At 40.4% G+C, this 19,087-nt stretch overlaps 1 protein-coding gene across 3 annotated transcripts in view; it reads right to left on the bottom strand.

Annotated features, from left to right (window-relative positions):
* The window catches only part of MYO5B (myosin VB), a 203,947-nt gene that overhangs the window by 100,798 nt on the left and 84,062 nt on the right, over positions 1–19,087 (bottom strand). For all 3 annotated transcript variants that reach the window (XM_063453850.1, XM_063453852.1, XM_063453851.1), the window contains exon 5: positions 959–1,115. In XM_063453850.1, coding sequence (XP_063309920.1) covers positions 959–1,115 — 157 coding nt within the window. The remainder of the gene's footprint in view (positions 1–958; positions 1,116–19,087) is intronic.

Raw genomic sequence — 19,087 nt, 5'->3', positions numbered from 1 at the left:
AGGATAGCAAGAAAACTGTGACAAAAGTTGCAGAAGTAGAAAAAGTATTTTTGAAGAGAGAGGATAATGGGTGGAAGAAGCAAATGGATGATAGGATTACTGGAACGAGCATGAGAGGGCAGGAGGAGAAGATTTTTATTGTGGTAACAGAAGCAAAATGAGTAGATTTGTAAAAAAAAAAAAAGAAAAAAAAAGAGATAAAAGGAAACAATTCGAGAAATACTGTTCAATAAGCTGTTTGTCAACTTTGGAAACACAGACTCATTAAATTCATACAGACATATAAATATTGTTGGCAAAGAACGATGCCAATAACGTTATCATATTTGTGAGATAACACTTTACAAGCCTACTAGCAAATAGGTTTATATTTAGCAAGGCAAGGGATAAGGTGTTTAATATAAACAGATAAAAAGACACTTTGTACGACCAGTTATTGATGCAGTTTGGCTCTAGTAAATATGAAACTGTGGCTTTTATATTTTTTAATTTAAAAACCACAATATAACATGGGAGAGTCCACTCATTTGTGTTCTAAATTATCCTTATCAGTATTGTAATGGTTATTGGGTGAAGAGTCATAAATTATGTTCCTCTAATTTGTATTAAATAATTTTCATTTGCAAGTGGTTTGCAAAAAACAGGGCTAAATCACCAGCAGAAGTCTGGTTTGGCCATTACCATTACCATTAGGACAAGTTGGACAATCTGATCGGGAAGTTGAGCCACCGTAGATAAACCCAAAGCTACCTGCAGATTGCTCAAAATGTTTTGACACAAACCAGGTTAATGGAGACCAAAAAGCCTTCGCTCACAATCAGTACCATGAGCTGTAGAGGTTATGGTCTTTAAATTTTCCCTTTAAATAGGAAATACAATTGACGACAAAATAACAGCATTGTACAAGTTGCGTGCTTATCTTGCCAGGAAACCTGTTCTAAAATATTGAATGTATTACCTCCATAATGGGACTTGACGCCAGGACCTTGTCTTCCACGTTGGTCTCACTGGCAGAGCCACCAACTGTGGCAAAGAACCGCATGGCATATTTGGCAGACACAGTTTTTCCTGCTCCAGACTCTCCGCTTACAATTATAGACTGGTTCTTTTCATCCCTGTCAAAAATGATATATACATATAAATACATATGGCGCATTCTATATATAATGAACAAAAGCAGAGAAATTAAGTTATTTTTTTTTAATATTTTTTTCTATGAGTAGCCACTCCAATTACATTAATAACAATACAAAGAATAGCAAAATGTCATATCTATACACAATCCCCCAAGCTTTTTTATCTAGTACCCGAGGGAGCCTTACAAAGATAATAACTATGTTTAATATAGACAATATAAGGGATATAGTAAGCACCATAACTCCTATAGTTTATTGTAGTCATTATGGTTTTACAAGGCTGTAGGTGTATGATATATATATTTCAACTTAACTTTTGTGTATCTCTATATTTCAAGCCAGACTCTGCGAAGAGTCCTACTTAGGAAGTTCTGAGAAATCGTGTTTCCCAAATTCTCCCATGATTCTCGGTATGACATGCAAATAAACACTGACAGGCAGCAAGTTTCTGACTTCATTCTGTATTCCTGCAGACACCATTAGAATTGCAGCACAGTTGTTTTTTTTATATAGTATCATATTTTTGTCCAGCCGTGGACTATACAGTTTCCGCCTACGGGTTTTTATCAGGCAACATTTCTAGTCAAGGAGTTGAGATCTTTCTACCAGCATATAGCTAACTATTAAAAAAAGTTGTGGTGAGAGCAAAACTTGCTAAAACTCCCCACTAATGATTAAAAATTATCATCTACATATTTCAAGTCAGAACCTGGGCTGGGCACAGCAATGCAGAGAAATAAAGTTTCCACAATTCTCCATAAATCCCCCGTTTAATATGAAAATGAGCAATTACCAGCATCATGTTTCAAGACTTCATCCTGCATTACTGCAGGCACCATATATACAAAATCATGGGTTGTGATCCAAAATGACCCGTTTAACCGATAATCAGAAACCGCACTGATCAAACCCAAAGTCCAAAACTTTGCAGTGCCTGGTTGATTTATGGTCATTGCTCCTTTTGGCTTGGGACCCATGAGGCTTGAGAAAGACCACTGCATGGGTTGAAATATTGGCAAATGGCAAACCTGCATTGTGACCTACTAAATACGGAGTTTTGAATGATCTAAAACTGTCGCACCAATACATCACAATGTTGCAAGAGCTCAGAAACATAATTAACAGTCACATCTCTGACAGTGATTATTTGGAACAATATATATTATTTCCATTCTAAAATTAATTCCCATGCTGCACGAAGTTTTGTAATAAATTATTTCCAATTATACGGTAGGCAAATACCGGTCATTTTAGAAGCCCAACAAATACCCACCCAGAAAGCTTCTATAAATGGATCCAGTAATGAGTGAGTGACAAGGAGTATTATAGGCTAGAGGTAACTAAACAGAACAGAACTGCAACCCCCTGGTTCTTTGCCAGCCTAGAGATGAGCAAAGCATCATAGGACTGAGGATTTACCATTTGGCTAACCATGTTATTTCCAAGACTGGGAGCTGTTAAGAATGGATATGGGAAGTTACACATTTTAGACCAAAAACAGCACTAGGGAGAGTCAGAGAATGTTTTCAATTGGGCTTATTGAGGCCAAAAATGTAAAATTCCCATCCCAGTTCTTCACAACACCTGGTGCCAAATAACTGCTGATTATGAATGAATGTGCACAGCACAATACCTATTTGATGCCCAGATCATTTGCTTTGTCTTATAAGTTTGGGCACGTTACAATATGCATAGTGACCTTTTCCCAATATGGTCTGATAGTAAAAGGACACTATAACCACTTCATATCTTTGAATTGGAGTCCTCTGGCACTGTCCCTCCACTCAGTGTAAAACCACTTTAGAGCAGTTTAACACTAAATAAGGGTCCATGACCACACACAGTCCGGCCTCTTTTGCAGTTGTGGCTAAGGCAGAGATTACACATTTCCTTGTAGTCATACCCTTCATACCATCAATTGGAACTCTGATAGGCTAAAAGCAATCAGCTGACACTCTCAACCAATCACTGCTGCCCATTGCTGCCCAGGCTAATTCTTCTTAATTAGCCAAAGCAGGACAGAGGGGGTGGGCTTCTGGGGACAAGTGTTTAGCATTAAAACATTAAAAACGGTTTAATGCTGAATGAAATCATGGCACCAGGGGATTCCAGGCACTATAACCAGTTTAATGAGATAAAGCACATACAGTGCCTACAGTGTCCCTTTAAATAGAAAATCTTTAATTCGTTGATAGTGGTACATTGATCTCAAGCTTAAAATGCATTAATTCAGACCAGTACATGTTTATAGGAACACTCCACGCACCATAACCACTACATCATGCTGTGGTAGTTATGGTGCTGGCTTTCTACCCCTCATTGTAAGCGGCCAAACCATTTTAGAAAACTTTGGCCTCTTCCAGACACTGCTTCCTGCCTCCACTGTAAATGATTAAAATTACTTTCTCAAACTCTTATCCACCTGTTTCATTTAATTAGGGCAGAGGATCCATAACTTTTCTTTTATGTAAAACAGCATCACTTTAAAACTTAAAGGACTTTCATATTTTTTTTAAACCTGTTCTGCCAGCAGTGATGGAAAATTCCCAAATGATTGATGGTTAAAACACAGCTTGTAGAGTGTCCAACGCCGCAGGCAGTGATCTTGCTAAACTGCCTTCATGTTTCTTTTTGGAAATCTCTGAGCTATCCGTTTCCATGTAGGAGTTTCTCAGAGATAAGTAAGATGCAGCAAACTACAGGGTTATTTCTTAAGAAATGCATGTGATGCAGAATATCATGTTGTAATCGGACAATGTGCTTTAAATGCAGATTGCTGAGCTCAGTGAACCGGTTCGGAATATCGTTGTGTATGAAGCCAAGAAACTTTTACCCTTACTAATCAACCGCGTATTACAAGCCTAACCTGGGGATTATGCAACTGTAGTCAGTATCTGGCATGGGGCAATGCCAAGACTCTTATCCACTGTTCCAAATGTCTGATGGGAGCTTGAGTACAAGGCAAGCAGATATCGTCTTGAATCTGGCAAGGCTTTGTGCAGAGCTTGGATAATATAACACAATATAATTTTTGCAATTGAAATCACGAATGGTCTATACATCATTATGGCATCTTAAAAACTGCCTATACCTTATGTTTACCATTTTTTATTTTATCAGCTCAGCAGTTTGCTTGTTGTTTAAATATACATATTTGTTTAGCTATGTTTTTCTTTTTCTTGCGCATGATGGACATATCATCTGAAAGAATAGCCTCTCTTCTCCTGCTCAGTGGAAAGCTGGGAGCATCTTTACAAGAATCACATCGTTTGACTTGCTGCTGAGATCACTTTTTTACAGCGACTTAATGGTGCAATACATATTGTTATGTAATATAAAAATGACCAGCTCCACACTGAAACACTGACAGACCTTCAAGTACAAGTTACATTTACTACAGATTAGATGAAAATATGATGGTGGCAGGGCCGGACTGGCCCACCGGGATACTGGGAAATTTCCCGGTGGCAGCGGCATCTAGGGCCTGCGCATGTGGCACAATCTGGCACAATCTGGCTGGAGCCGCCAGGCTGGGTGACAGCCTCACCGGTCCAGCGGCACACCTGTCACTAATGCTGAGGACTGAAGGAGGAGGTAGCAGGTCTATCCAAGGAGAAACGCGTTAAGTGTATTGCTTATAACTTTTTTATCACTATTTTATTTTATTATATATTGTATTACTTTTATAATTTTTTTAACATTAAAGTACCTTTTTAATTGCACCGAACTTTGCTGCTGTTGGATTTTTTGGAGCTATATCCCTGGTGGGGATCATACCACCCAAGCGCTTTGGATTGAGCAAACCGGAACTTGCTCTTTAGCATGTGAGTAAGTTTAACTTATATATTTCTGCTTACACTCCTTTTTACGGTGTACACTATTGTGGTTCTGTTTGTTTATCTCCACATATACACGGATGGAAGAATTTATATTTACACCTGTATCCTTGAGTGGGGATCATACCACTTCAAGCGCTATCAGAGGAGCCAGGTTTTACGACAGGTTTTATCGTTTTTACCTACCCTCGCTTCATAGCTCTACATACTTCACCATATACGATTTTTATTTGTTTGTTTATTATGAGGATACCCCCTACCACACATATAACTCAAATGTCATTAATATGTACCATATGTAATGAGCAGATATTGGCCCAGTCTTGTTGCTAGGTGCATACTCCAGCACAATAACATATTTAAAGTGAAGAGCGCACCCACAGGACTTCAAAATAAACAAGATAACATCATTATTTTACAGTTGTGCCCTACATACATTCACCATTTCAGTCCCATTACCAAGGTTCCCTTAATATGTCAAGGTAGTTGGACTGAAACGTTGATTACATGCAAAGGCACGTTTGCGTAAAATAAATCTGCACTTTTTTTTTTAAGCCTATGAGTGCTCTTTTTCATGTTGGAGTAATAGTTTTTAATTTTAAGTGATCTTTTCTAACTCTGTATCAGCACATTATGCTGGCGCGATGCATTATGGGGCTGGTAAATAATTTTTTTCCAGGGCTGCTTTTAATTCCCAGTCCAGGCCCTGGAGGGTGGTCCTAAATTGGCTATGCTTTATTTATAGAGACATCCAGCTTCTCCTGTAGCAGAACATTGGATGTGTTGGGGGCACCTGCTGGGACCCAGGTAAGTGGCCAATCCCTACTAAAACACTGTAACAATGTACGATGAGATGGTTACCTACTGAAATTCTTCTTTTACACTGATTTGTTATAAGACATTTTTTAAATAGGGTTGGTTTAAAGGGCCATATACGATACAGTTTGTTGTATTGGTAACAGAGCTATGAGTCTCTGATTGATGTCCCTGAGTTTTCTGTCAATCTGTTCTAAAAAAAACAGGGCTTTCCCCGTAAATTACCCTGTTCTCCCTCTGCATCCAAACTGACAATAAGGACATTGCACTTCTGCATTATGCAGTCCAACCATGGACGGCAATGAAAAACAGAGTGCTGCGGGTGGGTTATCAAGGCCCCCAAGCCCTGATAATGGGATACGGCCATGGCACTGTAATCCTATTTAAAAATATAAAGTTTATATTCTTTATACAACCAATAGATATGTTACATTTTATAAATTGCAAACTATAACCTTGTTGTTTTCTTCACACAGAGCTAGACAGTACACGGTCAATTGACATGTGCGCGGCGGAGGGTTAATGCGCGAGCAAGGGCATCGCACAGACCATTGCCGATGCCCTCACAACCTGCCAGCAGCGGACATATAGTGCAGAGGTCCGTGTGGACAGCGCTCTGATTGGAGCACTTGTCCGCGAGGGCTCTGTAAAGTGAGAAAACTGCAACATATAAGGCGCCCTGCGGTAACAGCTGTCACCAAAACAGCTGAAGAAAAAGAGTGGATTAGAGCTGTGGAAGATTTGGATTAGAGCTGTTCCCCGCCCTTCCTTACTATAATTAGATTTTATTCCGTGTCGTGTTTTTTTTATTGGGGTTAACCTGCCTATTTTAAAGGGGGAGGGACTAGCTGAGTCTGGTGATTTATTTGTTTAAGTTCTGGCTAATAGGGCGGAACTCTGGTAATTCATGTGTTAAATCTCTGGGGGTTTAAAGACCGGAGATGTTTGGTTACAAGTTATATATTTTAAAGTGATTAAGTTATGGTTTGGTATGATTTGTAAACTAAATAAAAGACCACGGCCTTTTCCACCACATTTCTGAGTCTGTGTGTGTTGTTATTATTTCACTCTGTATTTAATATGTATTTTAATGAAATGTTGATATGTTTGTGTGTGTTAGGAATAACCCCTGCAGTAGACATGTGTTTATCACTCTTTCACTGTTCTAAATCAAGTGTTACATTTTATTTGCCGATTGAAATTCTGCAGGTGGTTTAAATAGATGTAAAAGAGTCGGAAGTGGTTGGTCGACTGACACACACAATAAGTTAACAAAGGAATGGAACAGTAAACTAAAAAAATAATGGTAGAAATATTCCAACTGATGTATAAATCAAAACTATAAAAATCTCAGTCCGTAAAGTGTGAAGCAATGTATAGTTTTCAATAGAAACACCATGTAGTGACCAGCTTTTACCTCTTTTGTAATATGACACAGACGTCTCGTTAACAGGCATCTATGTCAACCAATTGTTGAGTGACTACAATGAAGTAGAGAATAATCTGGGAAAGTAGCCATGCGTGAATGTACACTGGCGGTCAGTTCAATCTGTGAACCAGTTTTGCCCCACGAAGGAGGAGGGAGATCTAATAAAAATAAAAAATAAATCTTTCTGGGTAAAACTGTGCTCCATTCTCAAAATTCCTGGGAAATGTCGCCAACCGTAGCTCCGTCAGTGGTTGTAGAGATTAAAACAATTACCTTTGATGCCAGATTAAAATAATGTTTACAGTGATGTACCCATATAAGATTGGAACAAATTGTCTTCGATAAAGAGGAAGAGAGAGCTAAACAAGCCACTAGCTTAGAAAGTAATATAAAAACGTTATACTGTTATGTTCTAATGAAGTAGTTCTCTTGTCCTAGTGTTTTGTTTCTCTTCTGCAAATATATTTTATATAAAACAAATAAAATACAAAATATAAAAATATATATCTTTTTTTAAAACAGTGATAGCTCCAGGAAACCTGGCATTTGTATTATTCAACAATAATTCAGACTTGGTGTAACACAAGGTAAAAAACTTTTTAATGTCACTTTAAAGCTGACATCTCAAACGTAACCCTCCCCCACCCCCAGCCCCCCCCCCCCCCACTCTCAGCTGTTTCTGAACTACAACTCCATGATTATGTGGCCATTTATTTAATTCGAAGAATTCTGGAAAATGTAGGTCATCAGCATTTGGTGGGCCAGAGTGTGTACTTCCTTTCTATATTTTTTTTCAATATTTATTAAAAAAACAAATAAGATTGTGACTACCCCCCTTTTGCTTGAAAGCCCTTTTAGAGAAAGAATGTTATTGTTTTGACGATGCCCATTGCGGTGCAGACAGGCAGAATAATTAAGGGCATGTGTGCGCATGTCACTGAGACTTTTAATTGGGTCGGCCTTCTGTTACTGGTGCATTGCTCTGTATAAAATTAAAGCTTATCATCAACAACCCTGTGCTCATTCCCAAATTAAATATTGCAAGTCTACCCTGTCCTCTAATCATTTTTAATGCCAAGTGCATGTATGACAGGTGTTATATTTGTAAATATGAAAGAAGAACGGGTGCTTGTCTCAATCCGAAAAAATTATAAATAAAATAAAAATGTAACGTCCTAGAATTAAAAACAAATGTATCCATAAAAGCTCAAGTCTCCAATCAAGAACCACAGCATTCTAAATCTTCAAACAGGAAAACTGTTAATGGTTTCTAGAATACTCCTCTTTCTTATTGTGCCCATACAGTGCTGTTTCGTCTATATATATATAAAAGAGGAAAGAAGTGCACAAATCGCACAGCGGATCTTCTTTTCCCTACCCTTCTTGATTTACATGTATGGAGGACACTTTACTTAGCTGAGCAATGCTTTGCTCACAAAGATAGCTTCCAGCTTCCTGGCTGAGGTAGTGAAGAACCCCAGATAACAAGCAAAACCTTTAAAATAGGGGGGACATCAGGGTACTCATGACACCATAACCACTACAGTAAGCAGTAGTAATTATACATCTGGGAGTGTTCCTTTAAGACTCATGAAATATGCCAATTCACCCTGAGACCAAGAGAATCTGCTAATTCAGCCTGAGAATCTGCCCACAACCATTGACCCTGACGAACAGTTATATTACCACTGAAATCCCAAGAATTTGTCTCATCCTTCCTGAATATTTGACCATTCACCCTGAGCAATAGCTTCATTCCCGAACGCCAATTTCGTTCACAGTAGGAAATGTAGTTTTGCAGAGAACCTTTAAGTTCTCGTTTTTTAATGTAGTTTCCATTTTTTTTACTGTATGACTAAATCTCTAAGCTCTTGCTAATGCTGTTATAATATACAAACTAAGAAGCCTTCTCTCCCCAGTAAATTAGCATTTTTTTAAGATTAATAGGAACATTCCCAAGGCAAGCTTATGTTCTTTCTTACAAAGAAAAAAATAACAGAATAGACGATAAAAAAACTTTTAAAAAAACTCACTTTGCTTAGAAGAACACTATAATTATAAATACTTAATAACACCTGCAAATTATCGAAAAAGTCCCACGCCGCTATAACAGACAATTGAACATTAGCCTCATTGTTATATAGCGGACTAATTGATTCTGAGTGATGTCATTAACCATCAAAACCACAGTACAAAGGAACTTCTATAGCATTAACACTGCAGTGAATTTCCACCACAATTATTAGCAATTAAAATGATAATGTATATTTAAAGACATTAAAATAATCGTAAGATCCATCTATCCATCCATCCATCACTATCTATCTATATTAGTTAGATGCATGGCCTGAAGTTTCAAGGAAGCATTTCAAAACCTTCACGAAAGTCTCCAGAAGAGAACAAGCTCTCAAAACCAAAAGAACAAAAAAAGACAGACATTCAAGAGATAAAAACAAAACTTGTTCCTGTAGCCTTTGAGCAAAACAGACTACCAAAATGCACTCCCAATGGCCTTCTTGTGGCCTATATTTAAGACAGTCTTTTTGAAAGTATTAGAGAGATAAACGACCAAAATGATAACAAGGACATTCCCTAAGATACAATCTAGTTGGCAATGGGAAGAAAAAGCTCTTTACTATAATCACAATGCATAGTACGAAGATGTAAAAAGGTGCTGGGCCTATACGTAATACATTTGCTGCCCTATATTTAGATAAAGGTTTATTTGCAATTGTCAGGATCGGGACAGGGATCCAACACGCAAAGTACAAACAGGTACAGGGTACGTATACCGGTCCTTAGAATGGCCGGGCTAACGTACAGAGAGTATAGAGAATGGTCAGAGACAAGCCGAGGTCGAGGGAACGAGAAGACAGGTAAGCGAGGAACAAGCCGGGTCAAGGATAACGGAGGTAAACAGAGTAAGGAAACAAGCCGGGTCGAAACCAAAAGGATAACTGAGAAACACCAGAGCACTGTGTGACTAGACAGGCTAGAACCACGACAGGGCAATGAGCAACAGGGCGAAGTATGTTTAAATACCCTGGCTAGAGAGGATAGACACGCCTCCGACGAAACCTGATTAGTCTGTCTCGGACTGAGTGACAGGTCGTTCCGGATTGGCGTGATGACGTCGGCCTCCGGGCACCATGCTACAAAAGGAAGAGACTCCCTCGCGGCCGGCGTTTGTGTGACCGGGTCGACCGCGAGGAACAGAGGAAACATGGCGTCCGGACGGATGAACGTCTAAGTCTCTACCTCTCTCGGAGGTAGAGACTTCAGGTACCCTGACAGTACCCCCCCCCTCAGATACGCCCACCGGGCGGAAAGAACCGGGACGAGATGGAAAGCGAGAGTGATACGCCCTGCGGAGACGAGGAGCATGAACATCCTCCTGAGGTACCCAACTCCTCTCCTCAGGACCGTATCCCTTCCAATCGACCAGATATTGTACTTTCCCCCGGGAGATACGAGAATCAATAATAGAGTTAACCTCATACTCCTCCTGACCCTCCACCTGAACAGGACAAGGAGGGGCTGTTGTGGAGGAGAACCTGTTACAAATAAGAGGTTTCAGCAACGACACATGAAACGAGTTAGGGATGCGTAAGGTATCAGGAAGAGCTAGACGATACGCAACTGGATTGATACGAGACAACACCCTGTAAGGTCCAATATAACGGGGAGCGAACTTCATGGAGGGCACCTTTAAACGGATGTTCCTCGTGCTCAACCATACCCTATCACCCGGAACAAAGAGCGGAGCCGCCCTTCTACGTTTATCAGCATGTTTCTTAACCAGCATAGAATTGTGCGTAAGGATTTGCCGAGTTTGATCCCACAACTTCCTCAAATTAGCAACATGAACATCAACCGACGGCACCCCCTGGGAAGGAGAAGCCGAAGGAAGAATAGACGGGTGAAAGCCATAATTCATGAAGAAGGGGCTTGAATGAGTAGAATCGCAAACGAGATTGTTGTGTGCAAACTCCGCCCAAGGAATCAAACCGACCCAATCATCCTGGTGTTCGGAAACAAAACATCGCAAATATTGTTCAATTTTCTGGTTGGTACGTTCAGCAGCTCCATTAGACTGAGGGTGATAGGCAGAAGAAAAGTTCAATTTGATACCAAGTTGCGAACAGAAGGACCTCCAAAAACGGGAAATAAATTGGGAACCCCTGTCAGACACAATTTGAGAGGGTATCCCATGTAGGCGAAAAATCTCCCTAGCGAATATCTCGGCCAATTCGGGAGAAGATGGAAGTTTAGGCAGAGGAATGAAGTGTGCCATCTTAGTGAATCTGTCAACCACGGTGAGGATAACAGTCTGTTTTTTAGAGATAGGCAGATCGACAATAAAGTCCATGGCCAAGCAGGACCACGGCTTCTCTGGAACTTCTAAGGGGTGCAGGAATCCACAAGGAAGCGTATGAGGTTGTTTGGTCTTAGTACAAACCTCACATGCAGCGATGAAATCTTTAGTATCCCTACGTAAAGCAGGCCACCAGAAATCCTTAGAGATCAACGCAAAAGTCTTGCGAATACCAGGATGTCCCGCCATCTTGCTGTTATGGAAACACTGCAACAGTTCCAGTTGAAGAGCAGGAGGAACGAAATGTCGACCCACAGGAGTCTGTCTAGGTGCTAAATGTTGTAGCTTAACGATCTCGGCCAGTAACGGAGAATGAATCCTGAGATTCGTATTAGCAACAATATTGCATTTCGGAACTATAGAGGAAAGGACCGGCTCAGGTACAGTAGAAGGTTCATACTGGCGAGATAAGGCATCGGCTTTAGAATTTTTTGAACCAGGTCTATAAGTCAGCACATAGTTGAAGTGAGTCAGGAATAAGGACCAACGAGCCTGCCTAGAGGACAGGCGCTTAGCCTCCCCAATGTAGGACAAGTTCTTGTGGTCCGTCAGGATAGTAATAGGGTGTAAGGTTCCCTCTAATAAATGTCTCCATTCCTTTAAGGCTTTAATGACTGCTAAGAGTTCTCTGTCGCCGATGTCATATCTGCTCTCAGGGCCCGAAAGTTTCTTAGAAAAAAAACCACATGGGTGCAATGGTTTATCTACCCCCAATCTTTGTGACAGAACCGCCCCTACTCCTGTCTCAGAGGCATCGACCTCGAGCAGGAACGGTAAGGTCGTATCCGGATGGACTAGTATTGGAGCAGAAGCAAAAAGTTCTTTGAGACTCTCGAAAGCAGCTAGAGCATCAGTAGACCATGTCTTAGTATCCGCCCCTTGTTTGGTCATATTGGTGATGGGCGCAATAATAGACGAGTAGCCCTTAATGAAGCGTCTATAATAATTAGAGAAGCCAATAAATCTCTGAATAGCTTTGAGTCCCTGAGGCAATGGCCAATCTAAAATAGACTGGAGTTTGTCAGGATCCATCTTAAAGCCCTCCCCAGAAATCACGTATCCAAGAAAGTCTATCTGGGTCTGGTCAAAACTGCATTTCTCAAGTTTACAGTACAAACCATGTTGTAAAAGTTTGTGTAATACCTGTCTGACTTGTCGATGGTGGGTCTCAATCTCTTTAGAGTGTATGAGTATGTCATCCAGGTAGACAATAACACAATCATGTTGAAATTCCCTAAGAACTTCGTTAATCAAATCTTGGAAAACTGCAGGTGCGTTACAGAGACCAAAAGGCATGACCGTATACTCATAATGACCATAGCGGGTATTAAACGCTGTCTTCCACTCATGGCCTTGCTGAATTCTCACCAAGTTGTACGCCCCTCTGAGGTCCAACTTGGTGAAAATCTTAGAGCCCTTTAACCGATCAAAGAGTTCTGTAATCAAGGGGATAGGATAGGCATTCCTGATGGTTATTTTATTCAACCCTCGATAATCGATACAAGGTCTGAGTGACCCATCCTTCTTCTTAACAAAAAAGAACCCAGCCCCGGCAGGAGATGAGGATCTCCTGATAAATCCCTTGTCTAAATTCTCCTGAATATACTCCTCTAAAACAGCATTCTCTTTAGTGGATAGAGGGTATACATTACCCCTAGGAGGCATGGTACCAGGTAATAGGTTAATTTTACAATCAAAGGACCTGTGTGGAGGTAGAGTATCAGCGTTCTTTTTATCGAATACTGCCTTTAAGTCCATGTACAAAGGAGGTATCTGTCTCTCTTTAGGCTGGGTAGTAGTGTCAGGTGTGTAAATTACAGCCAAAGGGGATACCTTCTGTAAACACCTCTCCTGACAACCCTGACCCCACGAGAGTATCTCCCCTAACTCCCAATCGATAGTAGGGTTATGTCTCTTTAACCATGGATACCCCAGGACTATGGGAACGGAAGGGGACGAAATAAGCATAAGAGATATACTCTCCTCGTGTAAGATACCAACAGACAGGCTCATGGATATAGTCTCACGAGTAATAACAGGCTCGAGTAGTGGTCTACCATCAATGGCCTCAACGGCCAAGGGGGTCTCTCTTAACTGGGAAGGAATAGTGTGCTTAGTGGCAAAGGCTTGATCGATAAAATTCTCAGCAGCGCCGGAATCTATCAATGCCACGGTCTTAAGTACTTCCTTCTTCCATGTTAAAGAGACTGGTAGTAAAAGCCTGTGATTTTTGTAATTATGCGTAGAGGACAAAATAGAAACACCCAAGGCCTGTCCTCTAGAGAAACTTAGGTGCGGGCGTTTCCCGAGCGAACAGGACAATTCAGGCGTAAATGACCTCTGACTCCACAATACATACACAATCCCTCCCTTCTCCTGTACAGTCTCTCCTCTTCTGAGAGATGAGTATTGCCTATCTGCATAGGTTCAGGAATTAGTGAGGTATTGGACTCAGGACTTAGAAATGCAGGTGCTAATTTAAAGGCAGGTCTTAGGTTCCTCTCTCGAGTGTTCTGTCTTTCTCTTATACGTTCATCAATACGAGAAATGAACGAAATTAAGTCCTCTAAATTCTCTGGTAGCTCCCTAGTAGCAATTTCGTCAAGGATAACATCTGATAACCCGTTCAAGAATACATCCATATAAGCCTGTTCATTCCACTTAACTTCTGACGCCAGAGACCTGAACTCTAGTGCATAATCCACTAATGTTCGGTTCTCCTGTCTCAGGCGCAACAGTAATCTGGCTGCATTGACCTTTCTACCAGGGGGGTCAAAAGTTCTTCTAAAAGCAGCTACAAAGGCAGTATAATTGTATACCAACGGGTTATCGTTCTCCCATAATGGGTTAGCCCATCTCAGAGCTTTCTCAATGAGTAAGGTGATAATAAACCCAACCTTTGCCCTATCGGTAGGATAGGAGCGAGGTTGCAATTCAAAGTGAATGCTGATCTGGTTTAAAAAACCACGACACTTCTCAGGTGACCCACCATAACGTACAGGTGGAGTAACACGGGAAGAGGCACCTACAGTAGCTACCTCTAGGCCTGAACCTACAGAGGAAATAGGAGTAGGACGCGTCTCCTCTGGAGGATTATTAGCACGAGACAACAATGCCTGTAGTGCTAAGGCCATTTGGTCCATTCTGTGTTCCATGGCGTCAAACCTGGAATCAGAGGAACCAACCTGACTGTTTGTACCTGCAGGATCCATTGGCCCTGTCGTAATGTCAGGATCGGGACAGGGATCCAACACGCAAAGTACAAACAGGTACAGGGTACGTATACCGGTCCTTAGAATGGCCGGGCTAACGTACAGAGAGTATAGAGAATGGTCAGAGACAAGCCGAGGTCGAGGGAACGAGAAGACAGGTAAGCGAGGAACAAGCCGGGTCAAGGATAACGGAGGTAAACAGAGTAAGGAAACAAGCCGGGTCGAAACCAAAAGGATAACTGAGAAACACCAGAGCACTGTGTGACTAGACAGGCTAGAACCACGACAGGGCAATGAGCAACAGGGCGAAGTATGTTTAAATACCCTGGCTAGAGAGGATAGACACGCCTCCGACGAAACCTGATTAGTCTGTCTCGGACTGAGTGACAGGTCGTTCCGGATTGGCGTGATGACGTCGGCCTCCGGGCACCATGCTACAAAAGGAAGAGACTCCCTCGCGGCCGGCGTTTGTGTGACCGGGTCGACCGCGAGGAACAGAGGAAACATGGCGTCCGGACGGATGAACGTCTAAGTCTCTACCTCTCTCGGAGGTAGAGACTTCAGGTACCCTGACAGCAATCAACAAAACAGGGGGATAAAAAACATTTAATAAAACTCCTTACGCGTTTTGGACCAGCAGGTCCTTAGTCAGGAATGCCTGTATTTAGCTAGGCAATCATTCTGGAAATTGACACCTGCAACAAAATATCTAAAAACAATAAAATTATGCTAAACAAAAAGTTGTAGGAAACCACCTAATTGAGTATCTGACAAGCATTTTAGCATAAAACAATAATTAGTCACTATGCACTAAAAACGATTTAGGTATGTTAATTACCTTACATGAAGATTTGTTTTTAATTAAAATGTGTTATTAATGAGAGACATCTTGGTGACATGTTGAATGTGTTTACAAAGACAGAAACAATAGGCAAGAGATTATATTATTCCTACTTGATTTTAAATCCTGTCCTTGATTAACTGCTCAGCATACGCAGGTTACACATCTATTATTATCAAGTAAGAAGGAATGTTGAAATAAAATATTACAGGTGTGTGGACTGGCAGAGAAGGTTTGAGATATGGAAGTAGGAACACACAGGGGAAGGGGGGGGGGAGATGAATCCCCCTAGGAAATATGGTGTAGCTTTTAAGATCATATGTTTCACAGTTTTAAAAGAAAGAAAAAACTAAACGTGTTAAAATAGTTATTCCAGCCTAATAGCCTGGTGATAATATAGAATTTTCCTATAGAATTTTCAGTAGAGGATTGAACAGCTAAAAGTTGAGCTCAGTAAAGGAACTGGTCACCAGATATCTGTACAGGCAATAGCTTTTTAAACTGTGAAATGTGTAGGAATGTTTGACTGATTAAAAAATGAATAACAGAAAACAGGTGAAGTCCACATAAAGACCTAGAGAACTGGAATTAGAAAAGAGGTAAAAGTTGTTGGTCGAGAGAGTATGTGGAGGCAAAAGTGAGGTGCATTTGGAAAAAAAAAAAGGCACAGCACATGGCTTTCGTGCCGGCGAGACCGCACATGATCAGGGTGGGCACACCAAAATAAATAACATTTCCTTTGCTGGGCTGCGGTGGATCGCTGCCCAATCCTCTTGTGCTTCAATCCCCAGCCGGTGCGGCGTTCTAAGAGATGCCGGCCGCTGCGGCTTGACTGTGTCTTTCCCTATTTTTGGTATCCTTGACCCGTGGCTAGATTTCTCTATCTGTCTCTTACTGTGTCCCTGACCTCGGCTTGTTTTTTGACTATTCTCTTTTATGTTAAGCCCAGCCATTCTAAGACATAGTGTACGTTGTCCTTGTTCATTTTCTGTATTAGTATATGTTACATAGTTCTGTGTGTTGGGTCATACAGCATTCGTGACAGAAAAACAAACTGGAAGGTAATAGACCTTCACTAAGCAATCATGGCAATCTCAAAAAAAAAAAAAAAAAAAAGCTAGACTTCCTTGTGATGAACTGTTCTATTCCTGCAGTTACCAGAGTTAAAGTCTAGAATTTTTCTTATCATACATAGATGATTTATGCAAGCGATTAAAAAAAAATAAAAAAAAATTCTTTCTCCAAGCTGTGTCCCTGGCCGCAGAACAAATGAAGCATAGACTATGAGAACTGAAAGCTTGCATCCTGGATACATTAAAAGTCCCGTAGAGAACGCTGCCCGTTGTATCTCCGCTTCTCTTTTGTTGCCATGTTACAGAGGATGCCAGTCCTGTCAGGCTTTTATTTAATTAGGAAAAACAAATCATGCAACTGGACGTTCATACATAATAACGGGTCTGCTGTGTGCTCTGGGATGTGCAATGGTGAGAGATTTTAGGAGATAATTAAGCCAGAGGCAAAGCACATGAAAACATAATGAGCCAAAATGTTCCCTGTGTGGGAGAACAAAAACTTAATTTGCTATTTTAATGGAAATGATTTTCATAACTTCATATTCACACCCAGCTCCACCTACATCCAATGAGGTAGTCAATGTAGCATTACACCTTACAGATACAAAGGCACATGCAGTTATTTAGCTCAGGCGATGTGACCCCCCCCCCCCCCGCCCCCCACAACAGCAAACACATATAAAATCTATATAAAACCACTCTTTCACTGTGTGTCTTCACAGATAGCTGCCCAGAATATTTTGTGTACATTTGAGCATCTTTTTTTATCATCATGCCATGTGGGTATGCACAATTCTTTCATTGGTCTCAAGTATGTGTGTTCATCATGAGATACAATCATTTACATAGTATGCCAATGTATGCCTTGTCCAGTTTCACAATTGGTCTAAACATAAAAATGGGGCAATATTTTGAAAAGCAACTAAACATACATACATATAGAGCACAGCCCATAGGTAACTTTTAGTTCTGTAAAAATATGCATTCTTTTTGTTTTACGGTTTGGTTGTCAGGTGCCTAGTTTACTTTTTTGGTGATCAAACCACTTAGTCTGCCCTCCCTGATGATAGATGTTAAAACAATGCTACTATATAACACAAATGAGATTCCACAATGTAGTAATGAATGCAATATGTATTTTGCAGATGTTTCTATTTTGCATAATGAACACTTTTTAATATGGTGCTATTTTTTGAATGACCTCAGAATGTAACCAGAGATCAGCTTTGGTCTCTGAGCTCTTCAGCTCCTGCTAATGTAGGATTAGTGATAGTGAGGTGCCCTAGCATTAGGTTTTTAACAATAGGTTACATGTGGGTATCCTGCACTTAACACCCTAATTCTTACATCGTTACATCATAATCTAGATTGACCAAACCATCAAAGGCATAAAGTTCAACCTTTCTAAACCCAGAATCTCCATCATCACGTCACTAATTGCACATCATCTTTGTATCTTTTTAAAAGCCAAAATATATATTTTTGCAAATTGAATTGTAGAAGCATTAGAAGAGCTGAAGGCCATCCATTCACACCTTGAACACAATGTACCTTTACGTTGAAAAATCCAATGCTAAAAGATTAGAGCTATTTCTTGCTATCTAAAATGTTCACTTTCAATTTTCATTGATTCTTTACAACTTTATTCCTTATCTGATTACCTTCTTTTTTCTCTCTTGTCGCCATTCAAGCACATTTTAAATATTTACCCTGTAAGTGTTCATTTAGATTGTAGGTTGGTTTATTTTGCTGCATAGATTTTCCAGGTAGTGGTAGAATACGCCTTGTAAAAATATTTAATTCTCTTATTAAACAGATACACATATGGTGATCTGTTATTAGCATGAAGACAAAGTCAAGCAGACAAAAAATGGTGAAATAATTCTGTTGAGATCTCTTGCACCACTTAAACTCTTAAACTCTAAAATAGAAATTTAGGACTGCTTTAATACTTATACCTGTCCCCTGAGAAGAGAGGGGATGCACAGCTCTGCCTCATTTATTTCTAGATACTATCTTAAAAATGGTGGATGTGATCTCTCATGTACACCTGAATTTGTAACCTACACAGTTGATGGATGACAAGTTCACTTTAAGAAGTTGCCAAAGTGAGTCGATGGAACCAGCAGCTAATTCCATTGGTGGTTACTTCACTTTTATAACATTCCACTTTGTTTCTGATCACAACACTTCGATAAATCTCCCACAATAATGCTCATTAAAATCAGCTCTGTGATTCCGGAGTGTTCTACACTCAACTCTGGAAGATTCCTAGGAGACTCCAACTCTTCCATGGTCATGATTAGGTCTACAAATATTCCTGACAACCACTTAATAAGTAATATCAAATAACCGAGCCCTTACAGAGG

The sequence above is a fragment of the Pelobates fuscus genome, chromosome 5 (genome assembly GCF_036172605.1).
Source record: "Pelobates fuscus isolate aPelFus1 chromosome 5, aPelFus1.pri, whole genome shotgun sequence".
NCBI classification, from domain to species: domain Eukaryota; kingdom Metazoa; phylum Chordata; class Amphibia; order Anura; family Pelobatidae; genus Pelobates; species Pelobates fuscus.
This window is presented reverse-complemented; position numbering and strand designations above follow the sequence as displayed.